This window comes from Mycteria americana, chromosome 5, assembly GCF_035582795.1.
Source record: "Mycteria americana isolate JAX WOST 10 ecotype Jacksonville Zoo and Gardens chromosome 5, USCA_MyAme_1.0, whole genome shotgun sequence".
NCBI lineage: Eukaryota > Metazoa > Chordata > Aves > Ciconiiformes > Ciconiidae > Mycteria > Mycteria americana.
Window position 1 is genome coordinate 62,918,526 of NC_134369.1, and position 16,851 is coordinate 62,935,376.

Genomic DNA, 16,851 nt, shown 5'->3' on the forward strand with positions numbered 1-16,851 from the left:
TTCAAATCAAGCAACTAGAGCAGACGAGTATTGTCTTCGTATACAGCCTGTTTTCATTACACTAATCTACTTCTATTCAGTCCAATACACTTTACGTCCATCATGTTCCTGAGCCCCACCCTTTTTTCCTCCTGAACTGTATCTCCTTTTTTGTTTTCTCATCTCCAAGAAATTTCTCTGTTATCCGATTACCTTTTCATCTGGACAACTGTCATCATCTGGTCAGTCCTCTTTCTGGGACTTCCTTTAAGTATACATCTCTGATCCACTTTTCCTACTGATGACTGGCAGCTGCACCACGACGGGTGGCTCCCAGTCCCTCTCCTGTCTATCACTGACCCCCAGTGGTTATAATTATATTTGCTCTGTCTCACCGTTTTCAGACCGCTGCTGCTTCTATGGAATGAAGTTTGGATCATGCTAGGACATCTGGAAGCAAACAAGACCCAGCATTGTATGATCACTGTTTCATGGCCACTGATCACAGAATCAAAGAATAATCTAAGTAGAAACGAGCCTCTGGAAGTCACCTGGTTCAATAACACTTGCTTGGAGCAGTTCAAGATTGCACAGGACTTTATTTTGCTAGATGGATATTCCACAGACTCTGGGCAATCTGTTCCAATGTCTGTTACTCTCATTGAGAAAACATTTTCCCCATTATTTAATAAGAATTTCCCTTGCTACAACTTGTGTTCAAATCGAACTGGCTCAGTTACACAGGCAAAAGAAAGGAAGAGGAGGAAGAGGCAGCGCTTCTCAAAGAAGAGACTCCCTCTGGAGACACTGTCCAATCTCCCTGGCAAAAGGAAATGTTTAGTTATGTAAGTCTTATCTCCACATATCTGTACCTTTATGTAGTGGTGGAAAGAGATCAGGCCCTGATTACAGCATAATTCCACTTCCAAGAAGGAAAGTTGTAAACAAAAGCAAACCCCAAAAGGTCACCTCAGGAATAAGAGAAGCAGTCAATTTACAAAATGTCATGTACTTTTTCCTTTAGACTTTGTTATGCAGAATGCAAAGCTCTCAGATGAGCACTTACAGATAAGTATTCTTTTTACAACGATGAATGTTTCACTGTTTGAAGAGACCTAGCCTATTCTATTTTTAACATTAAATCTTTATTTGGAAGATAATCTAATGAAACTTAAGCATTTATATAATGTGATTTTAAGCTAACTATTATTTAAACAATTGCTGATCAGGCACATATAGTTTCCAAGAAGAAAAAAATCCTATTGCATATGACAAAATGCCAATTAATAGTATTAATTCCAAAATTGATTCCTGAAATTCCAAATTGAATTTCAGACAGATTGCCCATCTTTTTTTCCAAGACTATCGATTCAAACATTAAAGCAAACATTCATCTTAAAGTTTTCTATGCATGTCACACTTTCAGCTCTATCCAGATATTAAGTAAAAATCAATTATTTCATCATTAAAGCAGTACACATAATAAAAATATACCTGAATGCAGAATGGTAAGATTTGACCTGTCTTCAACGTTCCATTGGTTTGTATTGATATTAGGGCTAGTCTAACATTCAGTATGCCAGTAACAATGAATAAGCCTAATGCATTACGTAAGTGTAAGCTGATTAAATCCTTGATCCTGAAGCCACCTCTTTTTCCCCTCCCCCTTTAATTTAAAACTTGATACAATTGAAAAATCTTAGTTTTATACACTTTCAAAATCTAATTTGTACCATTTTTGGCATAAAACACACCACAATTTACACTAATACAACCCCTTTGGGTTTTAGTCTTTCTTGTGTTTTAATAATTTCCTAAACCTGGTAGAAGTCCATTTTAAAGTGATCAGTTCCCTAATAATTTTTAATTTTGTGGCCAAACTTTTGGGTTTTTTAAAAAATATCTACTGAATGGCACGCAGGCAGTGGTGTTATTCAAGTTACCAGGTCTGAGCTTTACCCATAAAAATTAACAGCAAATTGAATTAAATACAAAGCCATGCTATCATAAACTTTAGTGCTGCCAAGAAGTGAGATTATAAGGCATACTGCACATCCCAGTCCTAATTTCCAAAGATATTATGTCTCAAATGAAGTATATGTGCTACAACGTACACGGAAGAATAGATCAGGGGAGGTCATGAAAGAGTTATGTCCCTCTAGCACATTATAGCACTATGATCTCACTACATTGTCAATATGACAATGGAAGCAGGATAAACAGATCGGTGCAGCAGAGGATATCAGCTACTGTTCTCTACAGAAAAGGAACGTAGAAAGCAATACATGATTAACTGTTTTGAATAGGGAAAAAAATTCCTTCTGCTGGGCCCACATGCCATACACAAAATGAGCTGCTAAGAGCTGCAAACTGATTGAACAATTTTGTTGCTGCATATTTAAGTGTAAGAGTGTGTGTGTGTGTGTTTTTGATGCCAATTATCAGGCAATATACAAGCACAGAATTGTTTAATCTGCACAATAATTTTTAACATTTTATTCTTTTTTTCTTTAAGACATCTCAGCTTGAAAAACCTGATTTGTTTGCTTTTAAACTTTTTAAGCATTATTTTACTCTGAGAAAGAGCCCTATGCATATTTAGAAATTGACAGTGCTTCATGGAGACACAATACAACTATGAACTGGTGAGCTCAAATCTTTTTATTGACATTTTAAACTGTTTAAAAATAGTCAACTATAGCTACAGTGCCTCAGTAAAGGCAGCAGAATGGCTCCGAGTGAATGAGACCAGAATATGCTCTGTAGAGCCTTCATTAGTATTGAGGATGAGAAGAGAGAGAAGAAAGTACAGTGAGTTTCAGCTCAGGAGCAGAAGGTTTTCAAGCCACGGTAATTTTGAAAGAGATGTACTATGTTCTACTTGTAAAAGAGAAATGTTCAAGCCAGGATTCACTGAATGCCACCAAACAGGTTGCCTATGCTATGTAATATGTATTTTAAATTAGAAACCTAGTAATATTTCAGTAAAAAAAAAAAAAACAAACACAGAAATGAACCAAGTGCATAAAAAACAGTATAAAGAGGTGTCTCTGAGGGGTATGCAACCTCTTCTACCAGCATCTGAAAACATCTCAATCCATAGATACATTCTCATGTTTTAACATATGAGGCTATGTCATGAATCAATACCAGTGAGATAAATCAAACAAGAAAAGATGTCTGGACAGGCAATAGCAGTATGAAAAAATAATGTAGCTGGTTTTTTCTTCACACAGGATGAATAAGACAGAGGAAGACAGATTAGAAAATGCAGTAATTAATAAGACTCCGGGGGCTTCTCACATCACATAAGTGAATTTCTTTCTAGACAGAAAATTTAGAGTAGTTAATGAAAAAGCCATATTCTCCCATTCACTTCATAACAAACACAAACAATCAAAACAGAACAAGATCTATGCATTTTCCACCAGTTCACATCATAATAGATCTTGAAAAACAATAATTTTAAAAACATCAAATATTTGAGTGAAATTGATCCAAAACCTTTAGGATTTTTTTTACATACCCCATTCTCTGTGCGTTTCTCCAAAGGTATATTTATGCCATTTCTTTGATTTTGGGCTTGACGTCCACCTAAAAGTAAAGTATCACTCAGTGCAAAGTTCAGTTTTCAACACAAATACTTTTCACTCTTGAATCTGTTCAAGAATTTTTATATACAGCTTTTACCTGTGAATTTTTATTCTGCTAGTTCCAACTCTTTCTTATTAGGTATTCTTTGTAAGCAATGGAGTCAGCAGAAATAAAGCATTTACTTCACAGGCTTCCTCTGTTAAAAGTACAGACATGCAGCTCTACTTTTCTGACTTGTGTTTAGGCAACGATGTCATGAAAGGAAATGTACTGAGCACGACTACTGAAGTTTCATATTTCTGTGTCCCCAAGAAGCAGTAGCTTCAGTTGAATACATTATAAATGAATACAATAGAGGAAGCTTTTCTAATGCCTTATAAACAACTTTAATCTACAAATTGATCCATAGGTGAATGATTAATTAAAAAGCCTTGCATGCGTGGTTCAGAAGCAACGTTTTCCTTGTACATGAAACTCCGTGGCTTCAGGTGTATCTTAAAATTTCTTAACGTACTTGAAATTTGTATTGCCCAAAGGATGACCGAGTATTTTACAAAGTACCTTATTAATACAAAAATCCCTCATACATTATTGGGCCTGCTACTTCTGGCATTCAAAGCAACCAGGAACCACTTAGAAATACAAAAAGAAACCCCAGCTCAAAGCAATAAGGACTCAGCCAAGACTTGAAATTCGGTTGTTAGAAGTAGTCAGATTAGTTGAATGAGTAAGGATAATCTGAGCATGCAAATACACATCTTGCTTTGAGATACCTGTCCTATCCTTCAGACAGTCTGACAGCCATTAAGTATATAACGCACAGCCTCAAAAGTCTTCTCATAAATTAAGTACAGTCTATACTAGACAGATCAGAAAACTGAAATCCTTCTATTTTTTTATTCCAGTCTTTTAAGAAAGTCCCACTTAATGCAGCACTGTTTTATATAAACACTTTTCCTGTAGAACCAAGCAGACCAGCGATTTTTCAAGGTGTGAATTATCACCACTATTAAATATATCTACATGAAGTATTGAGAAAGTAAAGACACTGAGACCTCTGCCAATGATGTCTGTAAAATAGATTTTAGTTTCTAAAGGAGGCAAAGTAGTTTACTGAGTCTTTTCTCTGGTGCAGCTGAAAGAGAACAGGAGGTCAAAAAGAACAGTCTCACGCTCTCAAAATGTAGGGACTCTCTCTCAACAAGAAAAAAAAATGCATTAAGCCTGTAACACCCACCAACATTTTTTGATCAGTATTAAGCAGAATAGAAACCAATCTTACCACAATGATATTACTCAACAGACTGGTAGAAATTATTCTAGAGAAGGGAATTTGGGAACATGAATAAATGTGCCACTGAGGAAGGGTCAATATGGCTTTGGCATAAGGAAGCTGTATTACGTGTATCTACTGAAGTTCACTGAAAGAACTGATAATCAAACTCACTTCAGAAATCTTTTAAATATGTTTAGGTAACAACACTACAGGATAAGTGTACTTACTCTGTTCATTACTTTCAGCTGGCGACTCCTCATGACGAAGAAAAAATTTCACCTCTTCCCTGCGGGGACCCCATTTCTGTAGGTGGTCATACATCATGTGATCAAAGGGTATGGGACGTTCTAAAAGTACAAGACCAAAAAACTTACCACAACTATTTTAAATTAAGCAAAGTTTTCTAGAACTCTCATTAAGAATCAGAATGTCCTTTTTGGTAGCAATTCAATCTATCCAATGTATTTTGTCTTATGCAAAGTCAAAGACACAGGCACCAACAGCCAATAGTTGCACTGTATTAAAAGCTAGCCTGTTAGTGTAACATAGCTCACTGCTTAACAGCAGTACGTAATCAGTTTGCAAAACCATACAAAAAATACCAGTGTTTAAAAACTCTAATTTAGGAATTCTGCACCACAACCTTTTTCACAATGCTGATCTTTGCATCTTTGCTCCCCATCACCACCAGATGGATATTTTGTTCTATTATTGAAATGATTCATTCATTTTGAACCTCCGGGTTTCCACTCAGACTAAAAGCCTTACCATTATATTGACATTTCATCTCCTAAGAACTTGAGCAGGTGCTCCCACTCCAATACACTATGCCAGACATTAACTTCCAGCATATGTGGAATTACTGGCAAATCTTTGAACAAATAAAGGCTAAGTTCTATGCAGCAGCCAGTCTCTTTGTCTTCCCCCAAAGAAATGTAAAACATCCTCATAGTGATTTCTTCCAAATTGATCAAATATATTATTACTAAGAGGCTGCACGCTATATATTTAGTATTTCAAAATGAAACTACATTTCAAAAGCAAAGTTTTCACTGTTTCCATAATTATATTTGCATTTATTTTTAAATGTTTTCATTAAGGTAAGAAAAGCTTCCTTTTAAGATCTTTTAAGATCTAATACTAAGCATAGTATTAGAAGATATCTTCTAATCAGAATAAAATTTTACTAGAAGAGATTTCATTAGCTTTCCTACATGCAGCACCATGTCAAACCAATATTACTACAGAAAATCAGGCTTGGATGGAAACCAAAAGGTGGAGTTTGCATTCTTCATTGTTAAAAGCAAAATGCTCCCTGCCCTCAAAACCCAAACCACAGTATCTCCTACCAGGCAGAGCACCACTAACAATTTGTTATCCATTTCATACTTAACCTATTTGACATGAAAAGGCAAAACGATTCAATGATATGACAGGTATCTTGGGGAAAGCTTGGGAAAACCACATCACAAATATACCTTTTTATAATGAAATTTACCTAAATTTATATGCATTAGGAACTATATAAATGTATACATGTCTTGATACTCTTGGGATACTTAATTGTAGTATTTAAAGAACAATACATTTTCATCACTTGATTCACAATGCATTTAATACAATAAAGCGTCTTGTCACAATCTGTCACGTCAAAGAGGTATAGTGATTAACACAGTTTAGCCACAGTTCTATCTAGCTGCTTTCAATGGGGAAAGGTCATTTAAACGACAAGCTAATTATATTCATTAGCTGACTGGTTACCTATCTTCCTAAAAAAAAAAAAAAAAAAAACCCACAACAACAACAAAAAAATCATACCACCTGGATTTAAAATAGGTGCTTTTCTTTTCTTTTTCTTGTTCCTCACTCAAGTGGACTCCAAGAAACATTGTCAATAGTGTTTATGCACACAAGAATAAGGTCAGTGGCTTATTACAACTCAGTTCTTGAAAAGGCATTTTAAAAACATGATTTTCAGGTTTTTCAACTCCTAAAGTAAGGTAAGATTTCAAGTGCTTTGAAGCATATCCACTAAAATTGCAGCATAAGTCTTCTAAAGATCAGAGTGTAAAAATATTTAAATGGTTTAGTTTAGAGACTTTAGGACACAGAAGATAAGAATTTTTAGGAATTTTTCCCAAATAAAAAAATTGCTAGGTAAACCTAGCAAAAACTGAAGCTTGATAACAAAGTACCAAGAAACTGGATGTCTGAACAGGGTTGGGCTAATTCTGGAATGGTGAGGAGTGGCTGCAGCATCGCTCCCAGTTAGGCTGGTCTCCCATTAAAAAAGTAAGGCCCTGATCCTGGAGCTATTCAAAATAAAAGGTTTCATTTACATAATGTACCTTGAATCATCAAGGCTAATATTTTTCAGACATGACCATGGAGAGAAATAGGAAAGACATTTTCTACTACTTTTGCAATTCTTCCACAAAAACAATTCAGGATATGTTGCCCTAAAGGGCAGAAAACAGGTTAAAATGGTAACAGCAACATCATAATCACTGAAACAGAGAAAAGAAAAATGAAGAAGCACTAATCATTCTGTGCAACTTAGCTACATGAAACAGATTCAGAAAAGAAAGAGGAAGAAGAAATGGACATTAACATTTGACACAAGACATGATGAGAATTGAAGTCCCCATTCCTTCCTTCAGTTGAAATCCTTTAAATCCAGAAAAATTACAGGAAGAAAGCATGATCTTGTATTTGCTGTAGGTTAGGAAAGCACAAAGGGATATTTTCTGGAAATAGCTGTTCTTTAAGAATCAAACCCAAAACCAACAAAAAACCTGCAGTTAAACTTTTCCCAGTTGTTATAGCTTCAGACATATTTGTCAATAATTGCTTTCATAATACTATTTCAAACTTTAATTTTAAAGTTTAAATAGAAGAGAATGAAGAAAAGGTGAAATAGGAGAATGGGTGTAGAGTAATAACAGGTTGGATCCCTATACTTTAACAACACATTAAAAAATTATCTAGAGAATGTTTGTTTTCATGAATAACTACACGGAAAACCATGATATATGCATATATCCATAATTATTTGCAAAAACTGCCTTAGAGTTTAAGTTCGATGAAAATTATGAAAGACTGTTGAGAACTGAGCTTGACTCCTTTCTTTTTAAGTAAAAGTTTTGAGGATGTGCTAGTTTTAAGTATTCTGAAATGATTGCAACACCCGGAAAGACCAAAACACAGATACTGCATCAATGTTTTAGAAGAGAACTGCAAAAATCTTTCTGTTGGAACTATATACCCACAATTTAAAACAAAATAAGTTTCAGACTTCGTAATCAGGATAAAAACAGATTCTAAGTATCCTGCTGTTTATAATAAACACGTTTACGTCTGCTATACATGAAACCAGAATACAACGTAATGGATTACCTCCATAGTGGGGGAGTTCATTGCAAGATCAGGAACGAGTCTTTCCCCCCTCAGGTTTGCAGAAGTACACTTGTAGTAAACAACTATTTCTTTCATGGTCACTTGCCTCTATGTTACAACTAAATTCAGGAAGACCAATTAATACCAATTGCTGAAGGACATTCCCGATGTAAAGGAAGTGAATAATTGAGTACTGGGTGGATTTAAAGGTAGAAACCCATTCTCTCTTAAAACACACTACAAGTTCTGGCGTCACACCTGTCTTTTAATGTCCTTACCAACTGCAATTTGCAATAGGTGGGGAATGAGGAAGAATATCCTGTGGGGTTTCGTCTCCTGTTATAGCGTGAGAAACCTGTGCAAAAAGAGGAAGCTTCAAACTGACAAAGCACAAGGTGCTACAAAATGTACTGATATGAATGCTATTGGCATGAATTGCATAGGCATGAATGCTATTGACTTTTTCAACTATTACTCATCTCAAGAAACTGGAAAGGAGGGGGAACAGAGAATGAAATACAAAAATCAAATGCAAATAAACCAAATGCTTATGTCATGCACCTGTGAGAAGAATCAGTTTCTTAACTCTAATACAAACAATACCTGAACTATTTTACAACTCTTGGGAAGCTCCTCAACCATTTCTTTGCCACACAAAAGCTAACATAATAAATAAACAAATATGTTTTGCAACAGCTAAGCTATTGTAATCCTTCTCTGAACTCTAGAAATTGTTCATAATTTTTGGAGCCAAACTTGCATGGAATTTAATAACATTTTTGTGGAAGACAAATGGTCTATCTCCGTCACCCTCATTTATGTACAAATAAGTATTTCTCATTTATTTGTACATACACATTTAGAAGATGAAGATTATTAGGAGACAGTATTTTGTTAGATCAATACAGTTTAGGAAATGGACAAGTTTTGGGCACACAAACTGTTTTTTTAATCCGATAATAAAACTACACTACAAGCCCCATTGCTTTGAATTTGAGTAGACATGTATTATTCAGCTGGGCTACCTAAAAGAGGCTGTGGCTACCTGTAGAATGGTGGAGTTAAGCACATTCACAAGAGGACAGGTACGACAGCTCTCTTTTATGGAGAGAGCTGTGATTTGTCACCTGTGCAACATGGAGAGACTACCAAGAAAACAAACCACTTGCGGCATGTGACAAAACCTAATGTGTTTATTCAACTCATGATTTTTCTGTATTAACTTTTGTTTTGAATTTTAATTTCCAAAATGTCTTCTGAAAGAACATTTGTAGACCTCTCTTGAGGATACGGGCTGAAGGGTCAGAGCCAGTGTAATAGAAGAGAAAAAATACTCTTCCACTGGCACAACTTGCTGCAATTTCATTGCAAATTACTTCACACTTCCCACTCAGAACCATAGTTTAAGTTGTTTGTTGTTGTAACTGTTACATTTAACTGTTTAGACTCTTGTTTTCTACACAAGACCTCTGCTCCAAGCAAAATTATTTTGAAAAACTTCAGGGGAAAAAAAGAGTTTAATTTAGCTCTCAGGAGCAGGTGAAGGAAAAAATATCATATTTATGCCCTGTTAAAAAAATTTATCTACCACAGACTTTGGGGCAAGAAGTTGAGGCCACCAACACACAGATTTTGTAACAGTATGCTACATTTAAGAACAACAAACAAAATGCTTGTGCTGAAATTCCTGTCAAAGAGACTTAAAACCAGTGTGCAGGATATCTTTTTTGCTGACAGTACAGGCCTGTTTGAGAGATCCAGAAACACAGGTGTTTCATTTTTTCTTTCATTCTTGCTAGTCTTTTCTGTTCCACACTTTCAATGGAAAAGATCTATACAGTTATCCCCTTGGGTATTTAGCAAGTGAAGCCAGGATTGTGAAAGCACCTTCATGGGAGTTTTAGAAGAAACTTCGAGCCACAAGCACATTTTGAAAAGTTTGAGAGACCCATTCAACAGGTAGAAGCCTTGGGCAGGATTCTGCTCCAAAACTTAGGTGTCTGTATGTAGATGTCTACTTCAGAAAACTGGGCGAGCTCCGATGCTCAAAATCAAATAGATAACAACTAGCTGAAATCAGTGCTCTCCATGTTCTACTCATGGTAGTATCTAGATCTCCATTGACTATAGATGCATAATTCACAGGGTAGATACCCTAATTTAGTCTTAGTCTCTCCATCACAACTTCCTGGATAAGTTTTATTTCCCACTTTATAGACACTTTTAGCTTTAGATATCTAACACTTTGAGAAATAATGTATTACAACCACAGATAAAATATTTTCTCAGTCCTAGAAGTTATTATAGAAAATGTGTGCTTGCACTTGCCAGGGCTGCAAGGCATAAGTGTCCCAGAAAGATGTTGTGGATCACTGGCTACAGTTTCCAGTAACCCTTTGAAGCTAGTTGACAACATTCTCTGCATTTTTTAAGAAATACACCCGCAAAGTATTGTGAAAGCAGAACAACAAATAATACCATACATGTTACACTTTCACAGACAAGCAATTGGAAAATATTAGGGATATTTGAGTGCTGTTAAATATAGTCTGCAGATCTATTTTAGAAATTTATGTGATGCACTTGGCATCATAGACTCTCTGTAATCTAAACTTCCAATTTGAAAAAGTTTTAACCCTCTTGTAAGTTTTATCCTTAAATACAGTTTCCTAAGTATGAACTGAAATTGTATTCCTAGAACTGCAGACATGCTTTACCTCTCCCCTGCTCGCTCTTGCCTAAACTCTGTGAGTTCCCATCCAGTTAGGAAATTACTACTGAAGCACCTTTTCCCTTTACAAAGTCCTAGAACAGTTTAGAAAAGAGGATGAATAGTTTCCCCAGGAGGAAAATATTCTAGGTTGCTAATACTTAAAAGCTCCAAAGGCATTTGAATAATGCCTGTTTTGTCTGTTTGACAAAAAGCCCCTGACCAAAATAAAACCCCTCTATGCAAAATTTAAGAATTCAATATGAAGTTATGACCTCATCAGTCTTTATACAAAACAGATGACATAAACAGCTTAAACAGGGGTTACCTTAGTAACCGAGGGATAACAACCTGCCTAACTGTTATCCTCACCCATCCACCGATTCTACTCGCATCCATACATTGATATACTATAACGTGGAGGCTTGCACTACGCGCAATTGCAAGAGTTGCTCTAGAACCAGAATCCATAATAGGGCTGTTTTGATGCACTCCTGAAAAAACCTGCCCCCCCCCATTATTCTGTGAAATAACAATTAGGATACAGGCAACACAAATTGGATACGGGCACTACTACCTGCCCCAAGGGAGGCTGTCAAGTCTTTGATGGGAAATGTTCAAGAAGAAGCTGGAGATACTATGTCCAATTCTGGCACAATTCTGGCTGCAGAACATCTGCTATTTATGGTATAAAGGTAAAAAATCTATACCCATTCATAAATTTCAGGTTGTGTTCATAAATTTCAGGTTGTGTCCGTATGCCTAATAGTAAGGAAATTGGATTGGAAAGAATGCAGGTGGTGATCTGCACCCACTTGCTGTAAGAGAAGATCACCGAGATTCCATATCATCATTTAAATACCCTCCATCCTATATATGCTGTATGCCTATATGAAATAAATGGCTTCTAGAAGTGAAAATACCCCCCCAACTTTTTTTCTTTTAAGATGGGGATACTGAATACTTCGTTTATGTAATTTGAAAAACAGAAATACAGAACACTAACATATCTTACACATGCATTTTATCAAATACTCCACGCTGAGGAAGAAAACAGAGGAGAAAAAGAAAAAGTCAAGAATTCCATTAATGTCTACAGATATTGAATTACCATGCTTTGCATCCAAGTTTGCTATAAAAAAAAAAGAACAATTTGAAATCATTAATATTGAAAAGTCAGTTTTACATTTGTTAAAATTGGTACATATATTTAAATCAATTTCTACTGAACATTTTACTTACCATTTCCGCGCCATACTTCAGCCAGATGGCAGCTTCCTTCTCCAGGCTCTTTGCAGAACTCTACTACATCGCGACAGGTTGTTTCTGGTGTAATTGGAACTTCTGTCAAAATCTGTTCATTGTTACTCAGAAACACAGTTAATATCATCTGAAAGAAAAAAAGAAAAGCAGCAGAATATTAAAAAAAAATGACAAGAATAAGATTATGGATAAGATTTATAATCTCCCTGTGAATGGAAATGTATGCTTATGGTTGGTTACCACAATCCATCAAAGTAGTTTTCAGTTTCTTGTAACTTTGCCAAAGCTTTAGTCCTTTGTGTTGATTTTTTTTGACAGTGCATTGAATTGACAATTTTTTTTAAAAGCTTCAGTTGAAATTATTTAGTTCTGTCTGACAATAAGGCTAGGAGGGAAGGCACAAGTTTTGGCTATGTTAGATGCTTGAAATCATAGCATTTAAATGCTGCAAATAAATACATACTTTGGCAAAGTAACCTGAAGCTTCACAGGTGGGCAACCCTTTGCATGATGGACATAATTTTTGCAGTATTTCTGAAGCTACAGTTATATTTGGTTGAATTGTAAGCCTTTGGTTAAATGGTAAGCCTCAGAGTTTAAAAAAAAAAAGGGGGGGGGGGAAGCCACATTTTTCAAGGGATTGCATTTGCTTAGTATACTTGCTAGAGCTGAAAGCCTCTGAAAAGTCAGTTCTTTCTGTACTACTTTAGCCCCACCCCCCGAGCTTGCTGTGTTGATCAGACTGTACACGCAACCTTCCCACAGCGGTGCTAAGCGTGCTCTCTTCACTCAAAGTTACAACATCAAAAGACTACTTTTCCTCTAGCAACTGCTCCCAGCTATTCCAGCTGGAAAGCAGTCATAAAACAGAAAGTATCTTTTCTTCCCCTCCCCCCTTAACAACATTCAAGATGACTTGACATCAAGGAAAACAGAAAGAAGAAAAAGTGGGATGAAATCTACAAAGGGAAAAGCCTAGCACTAGGAGCTAGTACTAATCCTGGTTGATGTAAACTTCTGTTCAAATTCCTTGCTCCACCTTAAATAAATGTGGGCACAAATACACATATCCAGATATACTTCCATCCCTCTTCATGTTAGCAGGTGTAACTTGCTGCAAAGTTAAACACTCGAAAACTGTGCGCATTAACTTAACCCACCTCACCCCCTTGGTGCATATGTATTATGATATCATCATTAATAATATGTTCTTTTGCTACATTCCCCCTATTAAGGGCCTCCACCTTATGCAGTATTCTCAATGGATTTGTTCTGTAGGCCCTCATGTAATTTACTGCAAAAGCTGGAAGCATATAGTCAACAGCTGAGGGGCTTGTAAGAAGGAAATGATAAAAAACATTCTACCAAGAAACAGAGTCCTAATACAATGATGCTAAAGTGATTAATTTTTTCCTGAGTGAGACTGGTTGAGGACCCATAAAGGTTGTATTCAAAGATGCATATTCCTATGTTACACTAAATCCTTGGAAAGATACCTGACCCTAAGCTCCTGGTTGAAATTAAACAGATACTTTTAACCATTCTCTCTCTCTGCACCTTCATTTCCCATCTGTAGTCACAATACTGTTCCGTAAACTCATGGGGATGGAACAGAGATAACATGATGTTTAAAAGACAAAGATACCATAATAATACATGTCCCTAAAGAATGTGACAAAATTAGTAATTTTTTCTGCAAAGAAAGTTCTTTCAGATCTTTCCAGTAAATAAAATGTGGCATCACATATTGAACCACAAAGATTAAACCTAATTATTTAAAAGCTCTTCATTAAATGAGCATTCTCCACTTAAACAGAGTTGTCCTTCAATTTGCATAGGCAATTCTTAAAAACATTCATAGCACTTTTATCTGTGGGACATATACATGTACCAAACTGGAGATTTGCATTAGTAACAGCTAAATACTGAGCAAGAGCAGTCTATCTACTTTACAAGTAGGCACAGGACAAATTCCAAGAAAGCCCAGGCTTCAAGCTCTCAGTCTCCTCGTCAGTCCTCCAGGCTATTTTAGTCCATGTTTCTACTCTCCTTCAGCCTGCCAAGTTTGTATGCTGTATCCTGAAGTTTGCAAGTAACTACACTTCAACACAAGAAGCACTCATCCAGGGCTGTAAATATACTAGAATTCAACCCCAAGTTTCTCCAACAGCAGCATGAAAGGAAGCTATAGTAAAAGCTATAGCACAAGCTAGGAGGAAACTATAGGATGCAGCCACAGATAATAATGAAAGTGCATGTAACCACGTGCTGTAAACAGCCCACAATGTTATTTTTCCCTTGTAGAAGATTCAGACATAGTCTCAATATTCAGTGGCTGTGGAATCTTTTACAGAATAAATATCTGATGTGGAATCTTGTAGTGAAATTTGACCTCATATTTAAGAAGAAAGTCATATATGAACATAAAACAATAGGCTTAGAAGAAACCTTAAGAGGTCATCTAATGCAGTCTCTTGGCCTCAGGCAGGATCAACTATACCTACATTATTCTGCAGAGGTGCTTGTTTAACCTGTTCTGAAAAGCCTTTCATGATGGAAATTCCACCACTTCCCTGAACCATCCAACCCCAGAAATCCAGGATTCCTGTTGCAAGGAGAAGTTTCTTGAAGTCTAGTCAGAAAGCTTTCCTTGTCACTATTTAAACCCACTAGTTCTTCTCCTAGCCACAGGGGTGATAGAAAACATTTTTTCCTTCTTTTTTTTTTTTCCTCTGCAGTTACATTTAAGGAATATATAGTAAGTAAATTAAGTAAGCTAAATTAAACAACACCAGTTTGACAGATAATAATTAATGCCGGTATTCTAAATACAGTTTCCCCATAACACTTGATAGGAATTTCAAAATAAAACCCAAGTTTCCCCAAACTTTATGAGAATGCCAAGAGACCCTTTATGATATGATGCATACTGCCTCTTTATCATTTGTCTGAAAGACCTGTTATCTTGTTATGAGAAGATAAATAGAATGGCTTAATATCATGTAGTTTTACATGGTTTCCAAGTTTCGATTTTTTATTGCTGTAAAGGTAACACTGGCCCAGAAGACTTGTTTCATGTATTCAAGATTATCTGTCTACATCTGCAGACAGGCTGAAAAAGAAAGAAAAGCCTTGGAGGTGTGAGTTATGCCATACGTCTCCATCAATTCTCCGTAAATTCAGACCTCAACCACTATATAAATTCACAGTCCCCTTTCCAAGACCAGGCTAAAATTTGCTGTACCTCAAGCACACCACCTCCTTCTCTCAGCTCTGACTGCACCAGTACTGTCTTCTCCAAAGCTGGGTATCACTCACAATATCATCTGCTAGACAGCCTAGGGAAAGGTATCTTGCTAATGAGGAGGCAAGGTGCTGTAGCCAACTATTGTCATACTACTCCTCAAGCAAACTTGGTTAAGTAAGGATTTATTTTTAACAGGTTGTCTGAGCAACACCAAAGGAACTGTTTCACTGTGCTGTGAAACAGATGTCCTGAAACATACACAGGAAGACTCAAAATATTGAACATTATTAATATATTGCAATATTAATTAGATTTTCAAGTCAGTGTCATAGCTGTCCCTATTTGCGGTGAGGATGGAGTAAGAATCAGAGGTATTTCATAGTGATAAAATACAAAGAAGCATTGATGGAGTCTGGAAATTTACTACTGAAGACTATGAGTGAAGCATACACATGAAACACACACAGTACACCCACTGAAGTATATTAGCTCTATGAAAAAACATTCTTAGCCAAAGATTAGGACACAGGAGAACTGATAAATCCTTTGATTTCTCCTTTTAAATGGATTCCTAAGTAGGAACAACTGTAAAAACCCATCTTGCAAGAGGAGATCATAACCACTGTAGCATTTCTTTGATAATCTCTCAATTCAATCATTCAAAACTTTTAATACTTGGGCACAATGTCACACAACAGGATTAACACAACACTCATGAGCAAGTCACCTCAGGGCTTCTAAATCATGTGTTTTTTCCACAATGAATACCAAGCTCCAAATCTTACACTTCCCTCCTTCTCCTCAACCCACACACAAATGTTACCTGTCTGTTACTCTTCTCTGCTGCTCCTGCTACCAAACCAATGGCTTTATTCCAACTTTCATGAATTCTCATATCTTTTTACTTTTCTTTTTAACCTCCTCCCAAACTCCAGTATATCCCTTCACAGTTCAGGTCTTTTCCACGCCAGATAAGCTATAGCAAACATCACAACCTGCCTTCAAAACTATTCTGTCATCGCACTCATTTCTTAGCTTACAGATTACCTGCTCCTAGGAGAGCTTCAGAATCAGTACTCTACCCAAATCTTCTCTGCCTAACAGACACTTGTCAAATAGTTGTATGTGTTCCTCTTAGTATGTTGTCTCCCCTTTCTCCATTCCCATCCCAATTCTCCTCTTCCAACCATACTTCCTGTGTTATCTAAAGGAATATAATCGCTTGTGATCTCATCTCTTTCTACAGCTGCATAATGTCACCTACAAAAATTTCAACAGGCATCATCTACAGAGATAACACAGTTTTATCTTTCTAGACCTGATCTCTTGCTAAGGAAGCTGAAATGTTGACAGTCTTCAATCATCTCTTGTGAACGCCTATCTGTC

The 16,851-nt window shown here is 36.3% G+C and overlaps 1 protein-coding gene across 7 annotated transcripts in view; it reads right to left on the reverse strand.

Moving 5' to 3' along the window:
* PPP1R13B (protein phosphatase 1 regulatory subunit 13B) overlaps positions 1-16,851 on the reverse strand; it is a 73,922-nt gene that overhangs the window by 33,274 nt on the left and 23,797 nt on the right. For all 7 annotated transcript variants that reach the window (XM_075503688.1, XM_075503685.1, XM_075503683.1 and 4 more), the window contains exons 2-4: positions 12,198-12,345; positions 5,077-5,196; positions 3,506-3,573 (exon numbers count right to left, since the gene is read on the reverse strand). In XM_075503688.1, the coding sequence (XP_075359803.1) occupies positions 3,506-3,573; positions 5,077-5,196; positions 12,198-12,345 (336 nt within the window). The remainder of the gene's footprint in view (positions 1-3,505; positions 3,574-5,076; positions 5,197-12,197; positions 12,346-16,851) is intronic.